Raw genomic sequence first — 24,764 nt, forward strand, 5'->3', positions numbered from 1 at the left:
CAATAGATTGATTAAATACTAAACTAAATACATATTCCAGTTGAGATATTAAGCAACTGTTTTCCAATTAATGCCAAACATTTGTGGGCAATAGTGTGTACAATTATTCTGAATTTATGTAATGGTGAATTTCTGCCCCCTCCATTGCCATCACCGCCAGCACATATAAAGGGGATCCAGAGAGCAATATTTAAAACGAGAACTATTCGAATACAGATCATCAAGAAAACAATCGATAATAATCAACAGAAGATAATGCTTCTGTTTCCGCTTGTCCCCTTGGAGCCGCCGTACTGAAGTATCCATGACGGTTGAGACTTCCGCACATGCGTAGACTGACCTATCAGTTGATGCTGATCGAGCACTGTCACTTGGATTTATGAACTACGTTCTCACTTGAGACTTTGTCTTTGAGGTAAGACTGAGTAACAGTGCACTAACTATTGTGTATTTTAGCTTATCAATTCAGCCACTTGAGAGACGCGTGCAAAATACAATGCTGAACTAATGTTAAACATACCTGACATTTAGCTGCTAAGCCTTAGCCGAAGGAATCCAGTAGTGGGGAATGGCATGTAACAAAAATGCATATGAGTCGTTTGAGCGGCAGTTAGTTTGTGTGTTGTGTGTTGTTTGGTATTTTCTAATTCAAACGAAGCTAACGCGAGCAGATTTGGTTAGCTTGTATTGGCTAATCTAAAGACAGTAGCTACCAGCCCATCCCAGCCAGCTAATTATACATTCAGGTGAAACCTTAACTCAGTCACTGTGTTTGACTTCGTCATTGTTTCAATAGGTGTTTTTTTCTTCTCCTTTTTATTTATTATGCAACAGTGAACCATGTGTCTATTATGAACCCATGAACGTGTAAATTTCCTGGAGGGAGTCATCCCAAAGGGATCAATTATAGGGATCAGTTATTATATTCATTGAATTAGTTCGGCATGTACAGTATGATGAAGAACGTCACATTATCAGTGCGTGGTAAATTGGCCCTTTTCTGGTTCTTCACTTGGTATGCTTCTTGTCAGTTAGGAAACATGCATTGTAATATGTGTGTAATGTGTCCTCGTAAATAAAAATACATGGGTGACATGATTTAAAAATTATGAAATTTAACATACTGTTTTTCCAGACTACAGTATGTCTCAGGGGGAAAAGAAGGCTGGTCTGCTGAGGAGGACTTCATCCTCCAAGAAGCCTTTAAAAGAGAAGGTTGTCCTGATGTACGATGAGATCTTTGCGGTGAGTACAATTGTTGAGTGAATGTCTGTGATGTATGTTTTAGAAGAGTCCATTTGCTATAATGTGTCAAAATCTTTTTGCATGGTTTTCAGAAAGAAGACCCCTCCAAAAACAACCCTCGCTTCTGGGATGAGTTGTTTCTTATGAAGGTACTGTGAAGAGTTGACAGATGAGAAATGTGATGAATCTGCATTTATATGTATACATGTATTTATATCCAAGATCTGGATGATGTGAAAATTATATTAGAATAGTTGCCGTTTCCCAAAGCGGACGCTAGAATTTTATTTTCACGAGGCACTTCACTTGGATGAATTTAATTGATAATTGATTTTTTTTAAATAATTTTGTGCGGTGATCAATAGTTGAAGTTGCTAATTAAAATTAATATTTGTGAATTATAAATATTTGTGATATCTGTGTATATAATTAAAACAATGGTCGTTGTATATTGTTTTGAATTAAAAAAAAGAAAATAAACACCATCTTGTTTTTTTCATTCAGTTCTGTTTTTGTAGAGTAGGCTTGAGTTTCATGACAGGCACCTTTAATACAATTTTGACATTATTCTAGTTCTTGATGTTATTATTATTGCGAATTCACTATTGTCAAATTCACGCGTACTAGTTTCAATCAGCTCCACACTTTCCACCTTTCTTCCAGGTGAACCTTGAGTATTTAGAATCTAAACTGGAGAGTGTGGATGGTGAAGAGGTTCAGCGAATCCAGGACAACATCAACTCTCTGTTCCACCACTGCGTTCAGGCTCTAGGAGAGGAACATCAGATCAAAGTGGTCAATGCACTGCAGGTATTTTCTACTTATGTTTCTTTCTAGCGGTTACGGTTTGTATATCGGATAAGATGTTGTAATACTTGACTTGCACAAATTCTGTATTCACATGGCCATTATTCAAAGTTATAGTTCTTTGCAGTACTTTGAAGAAACCTTTTGAAGTGAAGGTAAAACAAATGTACAAACTACGTGTACCTTATTCCCGCCTTGAAGTGCGTAAAGGTTATTTTAAACAATGTGCTACGAGACACTTGAACTTTTTCTGACTGTTTTTTCCACTTTGTCCAAGACCCTCTGTGCCCTTTTTAGAGGAGTCCATCAGAAGAATAAGTCAGCATCTGGCTTTGACATCATCAACATGCTAATGGGCTTTGACAAGGCTGAGAAGAGAATGAAGGTAATTAGACAGCTGGTTTAAACGCTTTTCTCCACCCTGTTCCTGACCCAAGGAATCAAATTATTAGGTTCTTCCATCCATGTCAGTTAGTTGTGATACATCAATTGACCTCCAGGCACCTGTCCAATTTAAATGTTCACACACAATACAAAACACTTTTTGTCAGAGAAATCTTCTCAGCTCACTAGGCTGTTTGTTTGAAATGTAATGTCTTCACTTTGTATTGATGCTCATCTTTTTTATAATTTGACTGGTAGGACCTGATGGAGAGACTGGACAGCCTTGTTTGTGGCGATGGCTCGGAGAGTCTGAAGAGCCTCTGTCTAAAGCTACTACTGTGTCTGGTGACGGTGAGGCCTGACCTGAAAAGCCCATGACAGCTGTCCAATAGAAGAGGATAATTTTAAACTCTATGATCTGTCTGTAGGTAACAGACAACATCAGTCAGAACACCATTCTGGAGTATGTGATGATCAACAGCATCTTTGAAGCTATTCTGCAGGTATGATGAGCACAATCACACAGCTCAGTGTTGAACTTGCAATTCAACATTGAAAAATTGTAACTGAGATGAATCATTCTCCAAGAGAGATCATGCTGAATTCAACAGTGTACCCAGCTGTAGCCTGACAAATGACTATTAAGATGCTTCGTTTGCTGTTTTATTTTTATTTTTATTCCCCGACTTGTGCGCCTCCCTTCTTTCTGTCTAGATACTGTCAGATGTGACCAGTAGAGGGCAGCATGGCTACGATGCTGTTGTCCTCCTTGCTCTCCTGGTGAACTACAGAAAATATGAGGTGCGTTTCTTCACCGTTACGCAGCCAGTATATATCTTACTGTTAATTATGATTAATATTGATCGAGTCTTAATTATTTGTCCTTGTGTTAGTCTGTGAATCCCTACATAGCAAAACTTTCCATCGTGGATGACGAGCCAACACTGGATGTAAGTATTCTAGTATGGTAACCCTTAAACACCGTATATTTATAACAGAAAAAATGATATGGACATTTTTATGTGTTCCACAGGGAATGGGTGTTGTTGTCCATCAAGCTCTGATGGAGTATAACAGGTAAGCTGTAACTCTTCATCTGTGAAGTCATTTGAATTCTGACTAAGCCACAATGGCAGGGTGTTTTGTTTGATGCCTTTTTCTGCTATAAGTCTGCAAATGAGGTCATTTATTGTTTAACTTATTTATACTTCACTTTTAAGTTTATTTGGGGACTTCAAATGGATGTGAAGTTTTGATGGTATTTTAGGAAAATATATTCGTTGTCTGTGTAAGTCAGGTGCCTCAGGGGCATGGAAGGTCACAGTTAACTGCATTCTCACGGCCTCTTGGATAGTGGGTTGAGTTTAGGAGAGAGATTTGTTCACAAATCGTATTTAAGCCGACGTCAAACTCAGTCATTACGTTTCCTCTTACTTTTAAAGGCAGTACAAAGACAAAGAAGAGGAGAACCAGGGTGGGTTTTTCTCAACCCTCACCAGCATGGTGAGTATCAGTCGACTCACATTTCATTTGGTGCAGAGAAACCTGTCTCAGGTTTGTGTTTTTCATTGTGTGCTCAGGTGGGCAGCATGTTCATTGCAGATGCTGATGAGAAACTCTCTGTGCAGTAAGTACAGTTTTATCCATAATATTTTTCTGTCTAACTAATCCTTCTAGTCACCAAAATTGTCATCTTGGTCCACCTCAGAACACAAAATCTGAAAACAAATGTCCCTACACTAACTACGGAAAGTAGCCAAGTAACACACACTGAATATGAATCACTATTGTTCAGTTCAGAATGTTGCACCTTGTCCAGAACATAAGCGTCTTGTGGGTGTTTTTCAGATCGTTTTTAGTGTTGATCTCAAAACATCAGCTTGATGAAATAATTCATGATTCCTAGATTGCCAGACTGATTAGTGTTTGCATGCTGCTTGTTTTCAAAAGAATGAACATGCTTGATTATTAAAATTAAGTTAAAATGTGAGTGTTCTTTTCTATTAGGATTTATGCCAATCATTTAGTTGGATAATTTCCAACTGTACCTCTGTGCCTCGAAACTATGTAACCAACAGATGTAAAAAAAAAAAAAAAAGTATTAAAAACTTTGTCGCCAAGATGATACTAATATAATAATAATATTTCATAAGCGTTCGGCCAAACTTTGGGACTCTGGAGAGGAAATGTTTTCTTTTCAATTGTGTGTGAAGGAGGCTTAAAATGCTTTTTTTTCGCTTGTAAACTTGATTCAAATGTAACATTTACATTATGCATCAGCCTTATTTTCCAACTTACTCTTTGTACCAAGGACCAACGAAGCAATCCTGCTGGCGCTGTACGAAGCTGTGCATCTCAATCGCAACTTTATCACCGTACTAGCACAGGTAACTATTGCTTTATCTCGTGTGAATTTCGTTCGTCTTATTGGTTGAATGATGTATTCAGTTTAAAACTAAATCCGCTTTGCAAAACCCTCTGCATATACCACTACATGGGAACTTCATGTCCTTTATGTACTGTGATTTAAAATGAAGTACTGACAAAGAAAAAAAACTTTTCTTTTTACTTCAATTTTGCAACATGAAAGCGAGGAACCAAGGGTGATTCTTGACACTTTTTTATAGCATTTGTATTTCTTCCAGAGTCACCCTGAGATTGACATTCCAACAACAACCGTAACCCCAACTACACCCACACCTACAACGCCACTTGGCACGACACCGCCCTCCCTGGACAGTAGGTTTCACCTTATTTCCACAGCTCTGACTTGCTTTTTTTTGGGGTTGTTCAACATTGAACATGCTCTAACTGCTATACGATTGTGTCTCAGGCTGTCTTTCCTATTGCGCAGAAGACATCTTCAGTGTAAATAATTTAACATCCAGTACTTAATATAGATGAATGTTTTAGATGCAGCGTGCCACGGGAGCCCCTCAGAGTTGCAACTGAGTCACACGTATCTGCAAACAGTGGTTGGGAATCTTTCCCGGCAGTAGGAAATAACTTTTTTCGAGTGAACTCAAACAAATGAGTTGTCTGGGGGAGAGTGCGATAGGGGTGTAGATATAGAAATGGCTGCGTCGTCATCAGTGTGACTCATCCTGCTGAGATTTAAGATGATCTACTTTTGTTGACAGTAGCTCCATAATGGGACGAGACGTCGCTTCATATTGAGATATTTGCTTGAAAGAACACAGCCAGAGTAATGGGCCAGCTCATGAAACAGATTGAGGACTGTGACGTTGAATAAGAGTTAGGGATTGACTGTGCTTAGCAAGGCTACATGCGTGCCTGTGCAAGGTTATTTCCTCTGTCCCATTAACTACATCTGGTGATCACATCTCTCGGCGCTCATGAAAGTCTCAGGCAAACTTTCCAAGCACGCCTTCTTACTTTTGTCTACTTCTGTTTTAGCGCATTAACATGGTGCACTCTTGATGCCAATAAAGTAACAGAGACTCTTGTCTTTGTTGCTGCCTAGTGATGAACAATCCTGAACTACCTCTGGATCCCAACCTACAGACCAGCAACCTTCTGATTACCTTCCTGAAATATGCTTCAATTGTAATGCAAGACACTAAAGGTAAGGGATTTCTGTGTTGACCAATGAATGTTGTGGACTCAGTATTTGCACGCAAAAGTGAAGGTGAATATTGTGTTCAAATCAAATTTTTGTGGTGCTGATGGCACGAGAGAAAGCTGTACTGTTGACTGTAGTTCCAGCTTTGGTTCCTTTCTGTGAAGGGTTTGACCCTGTCCACAAACAGACCTGCGACCTGGAAAAAGCATGTTGTAACCTGTGACCAAAGAAATAGTGCATACATTAATTAGTTTTACCTTCCTAAGATTTAATCTTAGGCTTTTAGGCAGTGATATGAAAGGAACTGTGTCTCCCTTTCTCTTTTTGTCTTCACACCTAAACTCAGTCTCACTGCTGTGTGTTTCAGATGAGCATAGGCTCAACAGTGCCAGGCTGTGCCTTATTATCCTCACTTGCATTGCAGAGGTTAGATGGGCTTCATTTCTCTCTCTGTGTGGGCGTTGTAAGATGTGCGCTAAATTTCATCTCGTCCTTTTCAAGGACCAGTACGCTGATGCCTTTCTACATGACGACAACATGAACTTCAGAGTCAATCTGCACAGAATGGTGAGTTTGTGATCTCGAAACGCCATATGGGGATACGCTGCTGAAACGTCCTGATTTTTGGCTGGTGAATAAAATTGTTGCATCCTAGTATGGCTCTTAATATCCATCAAGCAAAGCATATTATCTTTATTAAATTAATTGAGCCGGTGCCACTAATGTTTATCTTGATTGACTCATGTTGATGGGTCTCAAAACTTGCTATTCTCTTTTTAATTTACTGAATGGAATAAACAAAGGCTGTTATTTTTTTCTTTTCATTCCGCAGCCAATGAGGCACAGAAAGAAGCCTGTGGACAAGAACACCCCTTCGCGACCACTGGTGTGTGCCATTCTCGGTATGAAGGCGTCATTTTATGAATTATTTACATTACTTTTGTCTGTCACAATTTTGTTGTGGTGGGAATAATGGTGTTGAAACGCCCTTGTCATAGATCTGATGGTGGAGTTTGTTGTTACTCACATGATGAAGGAGTTTCCCATGGATCTATATCTGTAAGTATGTTTTCATGTGCTTTTGAAGTATTTCATTAAAAAAAAAACAAACATCTGATCTGCTTGTCTTGTTCACTCTGCAGACGCTGTGTACAAATCATCCACAAACTCCTCTGCTACCAGAAGAAATGTCGAGTCAGGTTGCACTACACTTGGAGGGAACTCTGGTCAGGTAATCAAGAGAACTCTGAAGTTACAGTAGTTTTCTAGGCAGTTTGGTTTAGAAGTCAAAGAAGTAGAATTGTGCTACTACATAGAAACCTAAGGGTGATAAGCGTACAGCCTGGGTTAGATCAATGCTTTTATTTAAAGTTTCCTCTAATTACAAAATAATAATCTGACTAAAAAAATATCCCTGCATAGTCAGCGTGAAAACAAAGCATCAAGGATGATTTCCGTATTTTCTTTACTAATTTTTTTGGTGGGCTCAGTATTTTGACTTTGGTCTCTGGAGGAGTTACAGCTTCTGCGGGACGAAGCTGATTTCCTTCTGCAGTGTTGATGTTTAGAAGCGCATTGCATCATTAAGGCAGATAATGAGCCTCCACAGAGTGCTATCCATCCTGTCCGACTTGTTTGTGCGCCGGTCAACGTTAATAGCATCACGTTTCCGCTCGTAATGGCCCCATCGGGCTGCATTTCATTGCAATAGTATTTTTTCTAATCAGACCAATAATCACCTTAACTGCTCAAAAACCTGAGAGCCTCTCACTGCCGGTGATAATAGCATCGCATGAAGGAACTCGGAGGAGGTAAAAAAAAATGACCCGAATTTAATCAATGCTGGCAGATTTTGTCCTTTTCTCCACTTGCTGAAGAGCTTCTTAATTGCTTCTGGTGCAGCATTGGCATTTTGTTTCTGTGATGGTTTTTCTCCAAATAAACCCTCACAGGAGCCTGAATCCGCTCCAGGTGTCCCTCATTCTATTCTGCTATAATTAAAAGGGAAACTACGACTTGATGGTTTGAATCATGTTCTTTTTAATGCTGAGCCTGAGAAAGTTTTCCACCATGAATTTTCTTGAAAAAGGGGGCTAAGACTTGTGTACAGTGTACTGCCGTCAGTGAACTTTTTAAGGTTTTCTTTGTGACATTGTCTCCTCAAATGTCTCTTCGCAGCCCTCATCAACCTGCTCAAGTTCCTGCTGTCTAATGAGACAACTCTGTTGGCCAAATACAACATTTTTCATCTCGCCTTAATGGTAAGAAAAAAATGGAATGAAAAACTTTTAAGTCACAGAATAAAAAAAAACACTGTAAAACCTGTAAAATGTAAATGTTTGTGTAAAAACGCCATATATATTATTGTTATTATTATATTTTCAGTTTAGTAATTTCAGATGGTTTGTGGAAGATAACATGAGCCAAAGTGCCCATCTATGTTTTTGTTGTAATGTCACAACAACCTCTGAAGCAATTGAGTGAAAAAAAAAAATCAATTCATCCTTAAAATAATCTTCTTTCACACTGCAGCCTTCATTGGTAATTCTAGGTGAAAAAGAATCTTTTAATAAACTAAACAAATAAAAAAATATATCCTGGCTTTTACCGCTGCACCCGAAGATCAAAGTCATTGTATTGATTTTACATTTAAATATGTGAGTGTTGGTGCGTGTTTGTGTGTATGTGAATGCAGTGGCCTTCCCACAATTGCTGATTCAATATCACATCAGTTACATTTTGAGTGACATAAAAAACTGAAACTAGCTAACTTAAATTATTGCCATTTCTGACATGCAAAAAAAACCCTGACAAAAATATTTACAAAATTAGGGAGAAAAGGCACCAGGAAAAAAGAAATTGGGGAAAAAAAGCCTTCTGGAAAAATGTCATCAGGGCAATAAGTTACTTAAAAATATATACAGTAAAGGCCATGTAATCTGAAAAAACTCACCAGGGAAATGATTCACCTGAGAGTCACCTGCAGAAGAATGTGATCAGGAAAATACATGACCAGAACAAGAGTCACCAGGAAAAAAGTCACTTTGGGGTAAGGCATCAGGGAAAGGTCAACCGCCAGGAAACGTTACAAGGGAGAACGTCATCCAGGGGGGAAGTCAACAGGAAAAAAGTCACCAAGAGAAAAAAGTCATCATTGGGAAAAAAAAAATACAAGTTGAAATGTGCGGGATATACGAACTCATCATTAGTAAAACACTCATTGCAGTTATTTGTGTTGCAATTGTTGTGTCTGCCTTGTCGGAGAAAAACAGAGTCTCTGAAATTTGTGAAATAATTATGGTTAAAAATGTGTCTCTCTATAATATTGAATCAAACTATTGTTGTTGTTTTATTTTCCTTCTTGCGGTTGTATTTTAACACACAACTTTGTTCTGCAGGTTGTAAATCTGTTCAACATGTTCATCACTTACGGCGACACCTTTCTGCCCACGTCCAACAGCTACGATGAGCTTTACTATGAAATTGTCCGAATGCACCAAGTGTTTGACAACCTGTACTGTATGGGTAGGTTTCACTCTTCACATCTAAACATGTTTTTAACTTATAACAGTATTTCACGTCCCTGCCTTTCTCATCTTCAGTTCTCCGGGTCTCAACCAACACAGGCCAGTGGAAGGAGGCGGCCAGTAAAGTGACACACGCACTCATCAATGTCAGGTAAAGAGCTTAAAAAAAAGAGAGACTTGATTTGCCTGGGGGTAAATGAAAATAAGATGAGAAATGCAGCTACTTTTGATCAGATTTCCATCCCACATACTTGATAAGTCACTGGCCAAGGCTGGGACGCTGCATCGTCTGAGGCATCACTCTTCTTACTCCTGACATTAACAGTTCCCACTCCACTGCTTCATTGAATCATACTGTTTCAGCGTGCATGTGGAGGGCTTATGAGATCTAATACAGTTTTTCAGCAGCAATATGAATAATGGGAGGTCAAAATCGTCTTTCTAAATCTAGTTAGTTTTATTTCATAAACCCTTTAAAGCAAAAGGCGGAGACTCACTCTTCATGAAATAGAATGCCACCAGTTGTTTCTTGTTAAAAGTGGTACCTTTCATCTGATGTTGCTGTTCATCTCTAATGCCCTCTTAGCTGCTTCAGATCAAATCCCCTCCACTGGAGCCTAAAACTGTCCTTTTTTTCTTTCCCCTGAAAAGTCCTGGCAGCTACATGAGCAACTTTAATTCCCTTGGACTTTCAGCCAACTTGTGGATTAGAAGTTCAAAGTGTCATTCCACCACGATGATTTTAATCGTGTGTCTCTGCTGTTGTCCAACAGAGCCATCATCAACCATTTTAACCCAAAAATCGAGTCTTATGCTGCTGTGAACCACATCTCTCAGCTGTCAGAGGAGCAGGTAACAACACTTGACTTCCTGTTTGGTTTGTTTGTCACCTGACTTGGTTGGTGGCTGAATTGTATTTTAGATCTCAGAAAGCTCACTGATTTCATGAACTATTACTCACATTTGCAGTATACGTGGGCTCAGTTGGGCTTTTGTTCTCATTCCACCTGCTGCGTTCATCACAAAGGTCACATGAATATCAGACCTTGGAACAAAACGATCTATGTCTCCAACAGTGCTTTGTGTCCTCAAACACATTTTTCCATAACAAATTTTGATGATCACTTACTACCATTTATGGTGAAATAATGTTTTAATTCAGGAGTGGACGACTACGGTTCCTACAGTAAATGTAGTGAGGGGCTGTCAAGCCAAAAGGAGGAAGGGACAAAGACAAAGGGCTATAAAATGAAATTAAAAAAACAAATCTGCCTAACAGTCAAGATGGAAAAGAATTTTAAAAAACACTTATTCAATCTTGTTGTTGCATATTTTATTTAAATACAAATCATAGAAGAACGTGAATATCAGTTTTACTTTGTATTAAGCAACATCTGTCCATCAATAAACTACTTATTCACGTGTGTATTAGCAAGTGATGAATCAATTTAGAGTCTCATCTCATTAAGGTGATCGATTACATTTTACCCTGGATTTGTCACAGAAACTTCACTCTGAACAACTGTGTAATGACTGATTATTACTAGTTAATATGTGTTCTCCAGTCAGAAATGCAACTTGCATACAGTATGATACTAAAGCATTTATTTCAGTTAGTTTTGAAGGTCGAGAAATACTAAACAAAGGACAAATGAGAAAAAGGAAATGTGGAAGATTACGGCCTAAAACTTCAATAATTCAAATTCACACTTGAACAAATAGCGAGTAAAAATGAAGTACCAAATTCAATTGTCTGTCAGAAACCGATCTACATAATCCGTTTTATAGTTTAGTTATAGTACATTTTGAGAGCTGAAAAACTACCAAGAGGTTTGCGCTTGCGTTATGTAATGTTGACTTGCATATTTCCTCCCAAAATGCTCTTCTATTCAAAAGGTTCAACAACTAAGCAAATGAGAGAATTTGCTGTTGTGTCCTTGTTGGCTAAACTTGAGCGGATGAGGACATTTACTCAGCATGAGTTAGTTTTCTGCACATTAAGATGGTAGTATTTTGGAACTTGAGAACATGTTGCGCTGCTGAGCTGCGAGCAAAATTAAAGCACATAAATTCATGTTTCGCCGGTGTAAACCTGAGGGCCGGCGAGTGCTTTGAGATCCAGCCTGTAGTTGATGTGATGCTGCTGGATGAGTTTACAAAGTGAAAGTGTGATGGATGCGATCGTTACGCTCCGTAATTACCTCTGCGTTTATCTGTTAAATCTGTCCACAACATTTAATGGAGGGTTTTACTCAGGGTTGCTTGTGGTGTCAAGCGTAATTGTATTTATATAATCAAGGCCGACTTGTTACCTCTTCTTTTTGAATACGACGATAACAATGGTGTAACTGCCAACAGTTTCACCACATCTGCTTCTTACTTGATGAGCCACACCTGCAAACATAATACACCTGGGTGAGTGTCAACACATCCGGTTTGGAACATGCAGTAAATTGCTTCATTGCTGGAACTAACATGGTGTCTTGTGGCACTATGTTTGCATGTGACTCTTCAGAATCCAGAACATAAATCACCCTTTAACAACGTTGGTTAATGTGTGACTTTTTCTCATTAAAAGTTTACTTTCCCCAAAATGTTCAGCCGAATCATCTGAACGCTTCGTTCAATATGAGCCGTCACTTATGATGATAGAACACTGCTTGCTGGATGGAAATGGTTTCTCTTTAAGGGCTGATGGTTTATTGGAGTCATCCATCTGCTTCTCAGCTGTGATCGTTTGGCTCTTCAATAGAGACAATAAGACCACGTGCTGCAGAATGATGATGATAAGTCAGCTGTTAGGTTTGCAGGTTTTGTCGCATTGATGGAGATGTAACTGTACAGAAGCACCATGGTTTTATTTACATGTGAAACGGGACAGTCCAGTGTGTGTGGGGTGTAGGAATAGAGACGTGGCAGTATGGAAGGGAGCCAGAACAAAAAAAAGTTATACTATTCAACCCTTTTATTTTGAAAGTGCAATGCAGCACATGTCAGCTACTAAGTGACTGATATTGAGACTCGCAGGTAGGTTGTGAGTTCAGAATGGGAGATGTCCTCCACGCAGACCTGGTCATGTGATACTGTGGTATTTCAGTGCAGTATGCAGCGTTCCAGTTACCTCAGAAGTTGGAGCTGGGAATGACGTCACAGCTGAGTTCAGTGAGTTCTAGCTATCGCAGTCAGATCACAAGACATGTACGAAAGCTATTCTTACACGGTGCCTTGTCCGGATATAAGCCACTTCTTGATGAACACACGCTCCATTTGCAACTGGAATTCCTGCCTGTTGAAGAGGAAACACAAATTTGAACGAATGCATGTGTTTGCATTCATTCAAATTTCTACTTCCTCTTTGGAGAAGCCATCTTGATTTTGGGGGGTGACTGGTTACTTCCCAGTTCCAATACAAATGGATATTTTGGATACATTGTCCTGTGCCCCTGGATCACAGTTTTCACTACTTGTGTTCACTGATGTCATGTAATTCAAGTTTCTTTATCCACCACTCTTATCATGATTGAGGCTTTGGCTATATCTCAAGAAAAAAAAAGAAGAAAAAAGCTAGTAGCTAGCTAACTTGCATCATATGATCGAGTCTTTCATCTGGTAACTTTTGGTGTGTAGCTTCTGGGATACAGGGTGTATTAGGTCACTCCACTACAATAGATAGATGAAAATTGATATTTCTTGATTCTCTCAGTGCTTGTGTGGGTTTCCTCTGGGCTCTCTTGTTTCCTCTCATAGTCGAAAAGCATAAGAGTAAACTGATAAGTTGAGGATGATCCAGCGGATTTTTGTGGGAACTCTCAGTATGAATTGAACAATTACAACTAGGGCTGTCAATACATTAACATTTTTTATATTGTTTAATCATACAGCAGAGTTAACTTGCGCAAATCAATGTCACTTTTTTTATCTGTTCCAAATGTAACTCAGAGGAAGATATTTGCGATTAATCGCGAGTTAACTCTGCTTAAGTGCGATTAAACAAGATTAAAAAGTTTGTATTCACTGACAGCCATGTTTACTATCTACTCAAGAGTCAAGAAAAGCAGGGTCGTCCTTGCTATTTGGGGCCCAACACAAACGCACCACAGCTTGTGGCCCTCGTTCCGCCTTAAGCAAATCCATTTCACTCAGTGACGCGACAAGATGGATGACTCCCAGCAAAGCAGCATTAAAATGATGGCCTGTCTGTCCGAGCAACTTACAAGACGATATTAGATTTGTCACGCTCCGGCGGCCGCGGCTGGTCGGACGTGCCCCGTCAAGATAAACACAGTGACGATTGTTTCTGCTTGATGACGCTTCACTGATGCCTCTTCACGCCGCCTTTCTTCAGTTCGGAACAGAGCAGAAAACAATTCTAAAAAGACATTTACATTTCTTTCTTTAAGTCGCTGTTAACCTTTGATTCATAATTTTCAGTGAAGACTTTTCATGTCAATCGACAGAATATTGTTGAGCTAAAAATAAAGTTAAAGCTATAAACCCATTAAAGATGGCTGCTGCAGCAGTTAGAACCAGTGAATAGATCTCCAAGTGAGACATAAATAAAGTGGCAGGCTGAAGTATTCATCCCTGATGAATCAGTCAGCTCTCTCACAAGATGCTTCATGCAGCTCTTCATCTCACATCTTTCCCTGTCAGGTGCTGGAGGTGGTCCGCTCCAACTATGACACACTGACCCTCAAACTGCAGGATGGCCTGGACCAGTTTGAGAGATACTCGGAGCAGCCGAAGGAGGCGGCTTTCTTCAAGGAGCTGGTGAGAAGAGTTCTGTCGCATCCCAACACGACGGTTCTCTGTGGGGCAGGGGTGACCATGTGCGTGTGTGTGTCCTTAGGTGCGCTCCATCAGCCTGAATGTGAGGAAGAACGTCTCCCTGAACACGCTGAGTCAAGACCTCCTGCTGAAAGAGTTCTCCACCATTTCCTGAAGACTCTCTCAGGAGTCACAGAGTAGTTGTTGCTGTGGATGTTCACACAAAGACCTAGCTTCTCGTTCCTAATCTGGCTTCTTTTCCCCCAAACTTCGCCTCTGAAACTCAAATCTGAAGACACGTTCCGGTGAGGAACTTTGACTACAAGTCCTCACATCACTCTGGACATTTGGGCCGCTGCATTCATATATGTGGGTGTGTGACTCTCTAAGTAAAGTGCACCATGTGTGCTGTCAACCTCTGTGGCTGGACTGTTAGACAGAGATGTGTTTTCTCTCTGTGATCACCTCCCAACCGCCGCTCATCTCTCTGTTCTTCCTTCTTATGTTGGTGTGATGTTTTTCTAACAACACTAACGGACTTCTGGTGAATCTTGGTTCTGTTTGACTAACAAGCCCAGTCACACACAACTTGTCTGTGATCATACTAAACAAGTATAAAGCTTGTCATGTGTGTCATATGTCCAGTGTTCACTACAGTTAGTCTGGCAGGTCGCCTTGCCTCCGCTTGAATTCATGTTCCGTTCAGCTAACACGTGCAATCCCACTGACAATAAGTGAATTCTGAAAGTAAATAATCACATAAATTCAACCGTTTTCATTCTTGTTTTTAATCAAATCCTTCCAGAGTTATGCAATTTCTTAAAGTGATTATTTCACTTTTGTCTGGCTTTATTTATGTCAATGCTTTTTTTAAATAAAGTTTTTTTTTCATCTTGGCTCGTCGTCTTCTTCTTCAGGGGGTTGTGCCTGTTAATGTGGCGAACTGTCCACATTGGTTCTGAAGCTGCAAATGAAAGTTTGGGTCTAGGGGTTCTGAGGTCGCAGCTCACTACCACACGGTGATGATCCTTAATGGCAGCGATTTCTGGCGTTTGAGTTCCCAAGTTTGTTCTGGATGGTTGTTTCTGCTTTTGGTGATGAGTTTCTTCCACACAATGGCGAATCTAGTTTCCTTGCTCTCAGCAGGAAACAGACAGCGGAACTCACTGGATCATTTCAACAGCTCGAGCACTCACTTCTCCGCCACTTTTGGTGAACTCCGCGTCCTGATGGATGGGTTTTATAGGGTGGCTGGAATCTCCATAACAGAGAGGCGGGGCTGGAGTCAGGATGTCAGGAGGCGCCCCCTTCCTCCTCTGGCTCCCAGCAACAGTTGCAGCTCTAACTCACTTTCCTATAGTATTTTGTGGCTCACTTTTGGACTGGCTATGCGTTGATCACTTCCTGCCTGACTCAACTTATGTGACCGATTATAATGTTTTAAACGTCATGAAGGTGTGGAGGTGGTCCACACACAGTTTATATCAAAGGTGGAAGAGTGTGAGTCTGCTGTCTGACTGCAGTGAGATGGAGGAGTTTAATTACAGTCCACTGTCGGCAATATAAAGAAATGAAGCCATTACTTTTGTTGGCAAGTGTGAATCATGCAGAACACAATCCTCTGGATTTCCTCACCTCCAGTGCAAATAGTTATACACTTAAGATAATTTATTTTCTGTCCTTCAGCCGAGCTGCATCCACTGCTGAAGCCAAAAAGTAGAGTTCCCACATCAGCCAGATGAAGTGCTCAGATATGAGGTGTAATTCTATAACTTCCGTCTGCACCTGAGAAGGCGATGTTCGGGTTTGTTCTCTTGAAACTCGCGGTGTATTTAAATGGCGCTCCGTCTCCCTGCGGCCGCGCGATGACATAATAATCCCTCAGCCGTCTGTGGAAAAGCTCAGCGCTCTGTTTATTCCCAACAAGTATTACCAAGCATTTTCCCTGCAAATCCACTCCCCCTGCACTTCTGCGTGATTTTTAACGACGTGACTGTCTGAGAGTTTGTTTAAATGTTAGCGCTTTCGTCTGCCTCCATTTTTTTCTTTGCACCTGTCCTGCTTTAACCCTCCAAAATCCCGCAAACACAGAGTTTATTTACCCTGAGAATGGAGTCTTTAACCCATGCCAGGCGCCAGTGGGAAACAATTGAGTGTTAACATCCCATAATTTCGCCCTGCTGTGTCTAGGGAGCTAGTGAGGGAACTAATTGGTTACGGATTGAAAGAAGGTTCTTTTTCAGGCACCATTGATGCTCGGCCTCAGAGCCAAGGTGAAGGCGCTCACACTCTTCATCTTCCTCATCCTCAGCCTCTCGATCGTAGGCGCGCGGGAGGAGGAGGGGGGGGAGGGGAATGAGAGCGCACGCGTGTGTGTGAGCTCCAGTCGCGCGAGCACACGCCTCAGCAGAAGAGCACGAGAGAGGAAGTTGTGAGGTGGGACCATGAAGCCCGGCAGCCAGGACCAGAGTTTCTCTGACTCCAGGGAGCTGGACTGCTCCTACGACCTGCTCACAGGTAGGTGGACCCCGCGCTCAACTCCTGTCTCCTCATGCTTATGACACAGTTCGCATGCCCACCAAGCGCATATACCTGGAGGACACTGTAGTTTAGAAGGAGCGAAGCATCATTATAAATCATTATTAATATCAAGTGGCACAGCTTCATTTTAGTCAGTAATTTTGGTTGCAGTTTTTGCGTTAAAGAATCCGTTTAAAAAAAAAAAAATACGGATACGTACGTTTTTGTATTAAATATAACGGATATTACATTCGGCACAAACTAAGATTTAGATGAAAGACGAATGCTGTTTCTTTTTTGTTTTATAAATGGCAACCTGCACAGCTTTAGGATTTTCATTATGAAAATAAACAACTAATATAATAACAAATAGATAAATAATATTAAAAAAGGCAGGTGTAATGATGAAAAACATTTATTCTAAATATAAATTGGTGAGTGAAATAAGTTCAGTGTGACCAGGCATTCGCTGGAAAATAAAATTCAACTGCTCATGCCAACTCTCATTTCCAACCTCACTGTTCTTACCCCAATATTATTGTCCTACGCTTCTTCAATATTATTAGTGGTAATAATGTGCAATGAACTCACATGGACAGCAGGTGGCAGCAGCCTCGCGAAGCCTCTATAATACGGCACACAAGATGTGAAGAAGAACTAGCAACGAAGAATGAGTGGGAAAATCTTTTAAGTGTAGGTAAATTCCATCTCTATGTTATATTCGTAGTGAGGCAGAAGTTCATTTATTACAGTGAATCGATTATATACTGTGTTTTATTAAGTCAAAATGGCTGTTTTAATCGGAGGTGGTCACCTGACCAGATATGCTAATGAAAATACATCCTTCCATGTTATTTTGTTTACGATTGAGGGTTATGTTATGATGTTATATTAAAAAAAAAAAAGAAAACATGGAGAAAACATTGACCATTAGAAGCAAATATAGTTTGCTTATGTAAGTTCACTTACATAGGGGAGATGCCTCTGTGGTAGAGTGGGGGTCACTTTTAGTATTCCACATAAATGCTGGCGGCAGTGTGTAAATGTACTTTGATGCCGTGTAAACTGAGATGTTCATGAAAGTATTGGTTTCTGGTGCACTGCTATGACTGGCGCTGAAAGATACTTCCGGGATAATAACGGTGAGTTGAGGCCGATCTAAATGGAGGGTTTAGAAGGACAAAAGAAGAAGTTGTGATAAGAGACCGACTCAACATTAATGAGCCTTTGGAAATCTAAAATTAAACCTGTCAGCATCTTAAGCTTCTCAGCATTTTAAATGTCTCATTCTCTCCCAGAAGGAGAAGAAGGAGAAAAAAAAAACAAAACTTTGGCACACTTTTGTGAGGTTTGTTACTCGAGAATCAGACCTAGTTTTTAAAAATAGAGATACACCACAGCCTCACGTGGACAAACAACGTTTGCTCAGTTGCCCCATGATCCAGTTGACAGCAGGTGAACTGAACAGTGAGCAGGTGCAGGATTACAGAGGCAAACAAAACATCTTTTCTTCTCAAATAAGTGAAGCACAGGAGCGCCTGTGGCCCCCGTGGCGCTTGACTGTACAACTGTGGCGTCACCTCCTCGCCGGTGTGACGTATAAGGACAAGTCCAGAAAAAAGAACATTTGTTAGATGAAAAAAAAATACTGGGTAGCGTTAAATTCATTTTAATATGATCAAAGATCATCATATCATCATCATCATCGTGTGGTGGAGGGTCAGTCCAGACGCAGACAGTCGTTGAACTATTTTGTTTATGGTTGTTTTATCTCAGTCTCAGTCACAAAAAGATTTTTTTCTGATATAATGATGTCTTCATCTGAAAATGATCTATCTGATGATCTATCTGATCTCTCTTCTTCTATAAGAGTGGATTGTTTAAACTTATGTCATAAAAACGTCATTTTTAATTTGTGAATCACTGTTTTTCGATCAGTGCCTATGCTATAAGGTCAAGCTATTTTAATAGGAAGAGATGAAGTCGCGTTTATTTTCAGGCTTGCTGAATCAATGTTGACGTGTCTGTGCGCTTCTGTGTGTGTCTGTGTGTGTCTGTGTGAGTTTGCATAATCTGAGCCCTGTCTTTCCAAGGATTATGGTCAACTCAGATTTTGGTTGCCCTGGCAACATTAGCTGTCTTTTATGTACCATTGTGCAACCTCTTTTAAGCTGCCATGACCTTCGAAGAGAGCAGGAGCAGAGCACAGAGAGGGTGGAGGGTTTTAGGGTCTGGATCTAATGAAAGTACCGCACCACGATGGAGGAAGATTTCCTACTGTACCCAGGTGGAGAACATGGGTCAGACGCAGGATCTTTCTTTCATGTCACACAACTGGCGTCCATTCATCTAGAATGTTATGTTCATGTTAAGTAGTGAACAAGGACACCAAAAGTGTGTCTCACTCGCGAATACGCGCTCGGAGACTGTTTAGAGGCGCATCTGTTTGATGAAGACTCATCCGTTTTCTTCACTTTATTTAGAACTTGAGGTGAGTTAAAAATAGGGGCTGCGAAAATGCACTTCAAGCAAAACCAAGTCGCTGTCACGATGTCGACGAGTGACTGTTCTGTTGCTGCACTCATCCGGTTCAAACCTTTCAGGGTGATGGTTATTTTTAGACCAGTCACTCCCTATCTGTCACGTAAACAGTTATTAATTATGTCATGTTGTCTTTTCTGGAAGAAAATTATCTTCTGTAATGTTTGGAACTGTCATTTCAGGTATAGATCTTGTGTGTGTTCATTTTCATGTCCTCGATTTTCAGCTGCTGTTGTGTGGAAGTGATCGTGGGAGTAGATTTCACTACTGTCTGTGCATGGGGAGGAGAGAAGAGGGATGGATGTTAGGTGAAGCAAAACGGAATGAGAGGGCGTAAAGGTAGGAAAAAAGTATTTGGGATCAGTCATGTGGAGTAATATGGAGGTGAAGAGGAGCGTGGAGGCAGGGTGGAATGAGTGGGGACAACTGACAGGGGTGATCTGCGATGTCAGAGTGAGAGCAAGGGGGAAAGGGAAGCTTGATAGGTGAGAGCTGCCGTGATTTAAGGCTCGGGTTGTGTGGGTGACTAGAAGGGACAAGAACCGGAGTGAGTAGGGAAGCTCCAAGTTTTCCGGCGCTGTTTTGGAGTCTGGTGCGGCGTTCGATAGCGTCCTGAATCTGAAACTTTTGTCGGGAGTGGAAACTGTCAGAATAGCAGTGCTCTCTGTCTCAGAGTCCCGCTATAAGCGGTGTAAATGTTTCACAGACATAGCAGAGTCTCAAGAGAATTACCAAACTGTGGCGTCTCACATGCAAGGGATTTCTATTTTTTTCCCTCCCTTAAAAGGTGTGTAAACATGTGTCTGAATTACAGTGATTTAATGGTTTATATTTTCACTAGGGATGCTCAGATCAGGATTTTTGCTGCTGATCACTGACACGGATCACATGGATTGACTATGAATTTGAGACCTTCTGTGTACATGATGTGAAAACATGATCGATGAAATCATTTTAATTCAGACACGTTTTAATATACCTCATAAAGAAGGCAAATAAATAGATAAAAAAACTTACAGAATGCAGCAACTATTCTGTTAAAAGGACAACTGAAAAACATTTAACTTGATGTGAGAGGTCGCAGTTTGGTGAGACTCTTGAGACTCTGCTATGTCCGTTAAATATTTTCATACTGGCCACTTATAGCGTTTATGAAAGTTCTCTTTCAGGACGTTTTTAAAAGTTTCATATTCAGGTGGCTTATGAAAGCTGCATCAGACTCCAGACTCTTGTGTCCGTCTCCGCATAAACGACACCTGAGAAAGGCTGCTCATCTAGTTTGGTGAAATGAATGATTATTTATTAGAGTTACGAATGTCACGCTGGGACCGGCGGGTGCTGCTCAGCATCAACTGCGCTAGCATCCTCCTGCTGAGGAACCAGCGGCTTTCATGAGCCCGGAAAACTCTGTGCTCCATCAAGTGCTGGAGCTTTAAATGGCGTGTTTAATTTTAACGTGCTTCCCTGCGCAACATTTTCCTGTGCATGTGCTGCAGGATGCTAACTTTAAATGAGAAAAGATCGAAAGAATCTCCACAGCAGACTGCTGCTTCACGGCCACTGCTGAGGGAGCAGGGAATAGGGAGGAGCGGACGCGTCACAACCAGCGGGTCTTCATCAGAGCGCTGGCTGTCACACGTCATCGGCAATGACAGGTAGTGATCGCCATTCACTGGCAGATCGGAGCATCTCTAATTTCACATCATGTACACAGAAGGTTTCATCATTTTGATTACAAATTCATAGTTAATCCGGCGATCGGTGGTGATCGGCACTAATGACGATCAGTATCGGTTATCGGCAGCAAGAAGCGATCGGAGCGTCCGTAGCCTCTGGGAAGCAGTGAGAAGCTCAAGTTCGAGGGGCCAGAACCAGATAGTTTGGACTCGTGGAGAGGAGGGACGCAGGATATGAACAACTCTGTGGTGAAGCAGCTGTGGATGTTGATCAGTGCTGAGTCAGTGGTTTCCCAACGCGTCGCTGAGCATCACCTCACACACCGAGAAGGATTTTTTTTTGTTCGACACTGCCATCTGCTGGTTGTTAAGGTCAACGTTTAATATCACGTAATGTATCAACTGCCCCATTATTTTCTGTTGTAAATGATGTAGTTCGTGCGGTCGGCGGTCACGTGACCTGTTGGGCTTGAACGTTCGCAGGAAACCCTCCGTCCAAACCTCATAAGAAAACCATCAAGCAGAGACTCCTCAGGCTGCTGCCCTGCCTCAGCTCCAGCTCCAGCGCTTCAGTCAATCAGAGCAAGTCTCAGACACACCTGCCTTCATAGTAATGAGCTTCTGTCTTATCTTGTCCATCTCATCCTCGTCTTTAGGAAGCGAGAGCGACGAGGACGAGCTGTCAGCCGTCCGTCGCAAGCCGGAGCGACTGGACCGACTGGTGGACCAGACCAATTTCAGCAGGAAGGAGCTGCAGGTCCTCTACAGAGGATTCAAGAACGTGAGTCTGACTCATGAATTTCAGTGCTGACATCTGTTGACCATGCCACTCTGGTGCAGGAATGTCCCGGCGGGGTCGTGAATGAGGAGACGTTTAAGAACATCTACTCCCAGTTCTTCCCTCAAGGAGGTCAGTCGTGCTCTCAGCCAGCTCAAGAACGCTTATTTTAATGACAACGACTGTGATGCAAGGTCACCTGACTCTCCTCCACTTATAATCAGGAAGAAATTCCAGGTTAAAAGTATAGGTTCGGCAGACAAGGTCAGAGGTCATATAACCTGTACCTTTAAGTGTGGCATCACAGACAAGGTCCAATGAGTCGAGGTTTATGGTTTGATGAAGAAAAAATGTTTCTTTTTCATTAAAAAAAATGTTATATTCATTGACTCCCATTGTAATCGCTGATGAAACAGTACAATCTGATGGACCAATTGGTGACCATCGATCATTTGTTTATTTATTATCAATTAATTTATGTCATGTATTATTTCCAAAATGCTTATCTTTACTTATATTTTATGTTTATTTTGTCATGATATTTGTTTATAGATTATATTATGAGTTGAGTATTTATTTATTTGTCTTGTGTTGTTTGATATCTTTTTGTTTGATGCCTTTTTATTTTTATATTTTATGTTTTTTATTAATAACAGTCATCCCTGAACTGAAAGCCTGGTGAAAGTTGAGTGATCAGGCTAGCAGAGTTAGGGGACATTTTTCTATGATTCTTCTCTAGTGTCCAGGAATGTACCTATAAATTGAAGGGGAAAAATGCTCTTCTGGACGAGCAATTCTTGTGGCTGTATTTTTTTCTTCCTTCACTTTCATTTTTGTGTTGCCACAAAACTTCCACCCCACAATTGAATGAGAATGTTCTCTCTCCTGTAGACACTAGCATGTACGCGCATTTCCTGTTCGACGCCTTTGACACTCACAACAACGGAGCGGTGAGCTTTGAGGTGAGCTTCTTCCTCTCCAGTTTGCATTAGTTACCTCGTGTTACCTCACAGCAATGTGTGTATACCAGTCTGACTTTTGCCCTTCACCTGCAGGACTTTGTCCTCAGTCTGTCCATCATCCTGAGAGGCTCCGTGACTGACAAACTCAACTGGGCCTTCAATCTTTACGACCTCAACAAAGATGGCTGCATCACCAGAGAAGTCCGCAGTTAGTTGCCGACTGCTCTAATGCATCCGGATGTCAACAGTCTCTCTCAATCTCTCAATCCAGGAGATGACAGACATCGTGCAATCCATTTACGACATGATGGGCAAGTACACGTCACCCAGCATGAAGGACAGCGCTCCCAAAGATCACGTGGACATCTTCTTCCAGGTAAAGCAGAAAAACTCTTTTTTTTTCTTCAGTATTCCAAGAAGTTAAAAGCGTTTTCACACTTCACAGAAAATGGACAGGAACAACGATGGCGTCGTCACCATTGAGGAGTTTTTGGAGACCTGCACTAAGGTATACTACCATCTTTGTATTCAATATTGAAGGAGCTGCCCTGGCGCATGGGTTAGAGAAAAACTTGACCCCCACAATCCAACACAGCTGGAAACAATCCAGGGTGATCGATGCCTTAGAAACATACCAACGCTGAAGGAAGGGCCAGGGCCTCTGGGAAATAATGTCTCTATAAAAGCCTGCTCTTCAGCTCGCACTCGAGAAGAGATTCCAGCTGTTTGGTGGAACCCTCCGTCACTTTTTTCACTCTTTCTGACAGGACTCACTCAGTCCCTGATAACAGAACTGTTAGTCATGTTGTGGTTTTAAAGTGCAAAATACTTCCCATGAACCTAGTCTTTAATCAGTATTTAACAGTCAGCAAGCCAAAGTAATAGTTTAGGTTATCAGAATGTAAGTGATGTAAAGGGGCGTTCTATTACAGGTCGATTGAAAATGTATTTATTATATTTTGTATTGCTATTGTGATACAATATTGATGCACTTTTGTTCAGTAATTGGCTATACAATGTTTTTTTTTTCTTTTTCTTTTTTGAAGGAAGAAATGTCTTCCCCTGACACTATTCCACAACCGCAAAAATAAAAAATAAAAACAAGAATAAAAGCTTCAATACGATTTTGCCATAAGCAAAACATCTGTCACTATATAAGTAATAAAATAATAAAACAAAATAAAACAAATATTATAAAATAATGATAACATCACTATGTTGTATGTTGTACTGTTGTAGCTTAAAACAAGACATAACTGAAAGAACTGGATCTTAAAATAGATGCTGAACTTCGTTTTATAACATAAAACGTGTTAGAAATTGGAGGTGAGTGTGCAATAATATGAAGACCAGTATAGATGTTTTTGTCTTTTTAATTTTAGATGCATTCACTCAGTTCAAGTCTTTCACACTGGGGTTGATCTTGATGTGAGATAAATGATGTTTGTGTTTTAAACAGTCAAACACACATTATTATTATTATTAATCCCAGTGGGATTGAGGTTGATCAAAAGATTCTGCAACTGACTCGCCTGTTCCAGGATGAAAACATCATGCAGTCCATGCATCTGTTCGACCACGTCATCTGAGTCTCCGAGGTTGTGAGCGTCCAGCACCACTCCAGCGACCGTCCTGGTATGAGCGACGTCTGCACGCTGCTGCCATGACGCCATCAGACTCCCGGACCATCACTGTCACCCTGCATGCATCACCCACACAGAGAGCACGGACGAGTGGCCTCAACAAGCAATAAGGACTTGACTTTCCTGGCGACATGTGACAAAAAAAAAATGTTCAGATATTTTCTATTTTGAAGTGTTTATGTTGAAATTAAACCACACCGTTTTGTGCACAAGGAGTTAAGTTGTATTTCACGTTATGAAGTTACTTGTGCGGCAGTTAACAACCATTAGATGGCGCTGTGGGTCAAAACTGCAATGTGCCCCAACTGTTCTCACTTTGCCTTAAAAATAT

At 40.9% G+C, this 24,764-nt stretch overlaps 2 protein-coding genes across 3 annotated transcripts; both read left to right on the plus strand.

The window, feature by feature from the left end:
- The first annotated feature begins 310 nt into the window (after positions 1 to 310).
- LOC128753846 (armadillo-like helical domain-containing protein 3) lies at positions 311 to 15,167 on the plus strand. The gene is made up of 26 exons (XM_053855982.1): positions 311 to 415; positions 1,136 to 1,245; positions 1,338 to 1,394; positions 1,909 to 2,055; positions 2,330 to 2,437; positions 2,695 to 2,787; positions 2,865 to 2,939; positions 3,151 to 3,237; positions 3,330 to 3,386; positions 3,470 to 3,513; positions 3,879 to 3,939; positions 4,017 to 4,063; positions 4,748 to 4,823; positions 5,082 to 5,175; positions 5,921 to 6,022; positions 6,387 to 6,445; positions 6,521 to 6,586; positions 6,852 to 6,921; positions 7,018 to 7,078; positions 7,162 to 7,250; positions 8,198 to 8,280; positions 9,418 to 9,544; positions 9,622 to 9,697; positions 10,320 to 10,398; positions 14,200 to 14,316; positions 14,396 to 15,167. The coding sequence occupies exons 2-26, from the start codon at positions 1,144 to 1,146 to the stop codon at positions 14,486 to 14,488; spliced, it is 2,070 nt and encodes a 689-aa protein (XP_053711957.1). The 5' UTR covers positions 311 to 415; positions 1,136 to 1,143; the 3' UTR covers positions 14,489 to 15,167.
- Positions 15,168 to 16,688: 1,521 nt separating this feature from the next.
- Positions 16,689 to 24,620, plus strand: LOC128753751 (Kv channel-interacting protein 2-like). Of its 2 annotated transcripts, XM_053855805.1 has the most exons (9): positions 16,689 to 16,830; positions 21,534 to 21,636; positions 21,711 to 21,831; positions 21,891 to 21,960; positions 22,720 to 22,790; positions 22,884 to 22,991; positions 23,062 to 23,166; positions 23,236 to 23,298; positions 24,332 to 24,620. In XM_053855805.1, the coding sequence occupies exons 1-9, from the start codon at positions 16,758 to 16,760 to the stop codon at positions 24,377 to 24,379; spliced, it is 762 nt and encodes a 253-aa protein (XP_053711780.1). In that variant the 5' UTR covers positions 16,689 to 16,757; the 3' UTR covers positions 24,380 to 24,620. The 2 variants fall into 2 exon arrangements, with proteins under 2 accessions (XP_053711780.1, XP_053711781.1); XM_053855806.1 differs by lacking the exon at positions 21,534 to 21,636 and having other exon boundaries at positions 16,736 to 16,830; positions 21,707 to 21,831.
- The last annotated feature ends 144 nt before the right edge of the window (positions 24,621 to 24,764 follow it).

This window comes from Synchiropus splendidus, chromosome 2 (genome assembly GCF_027744825.2).
Source record: "Synchiropus splendidus isolate RoL2022-P1 chromosome 2, RoL_Sspl_1.0, whole genome shotgun sequence".
NCBI classification, from domain to species: domain Eukaryota; kingdom Metazoa; phylum Chordata; class Actinopteri; order Syngnathiformes; family Callionymidae; genus Synchiropus; species Synchiropus splendidus.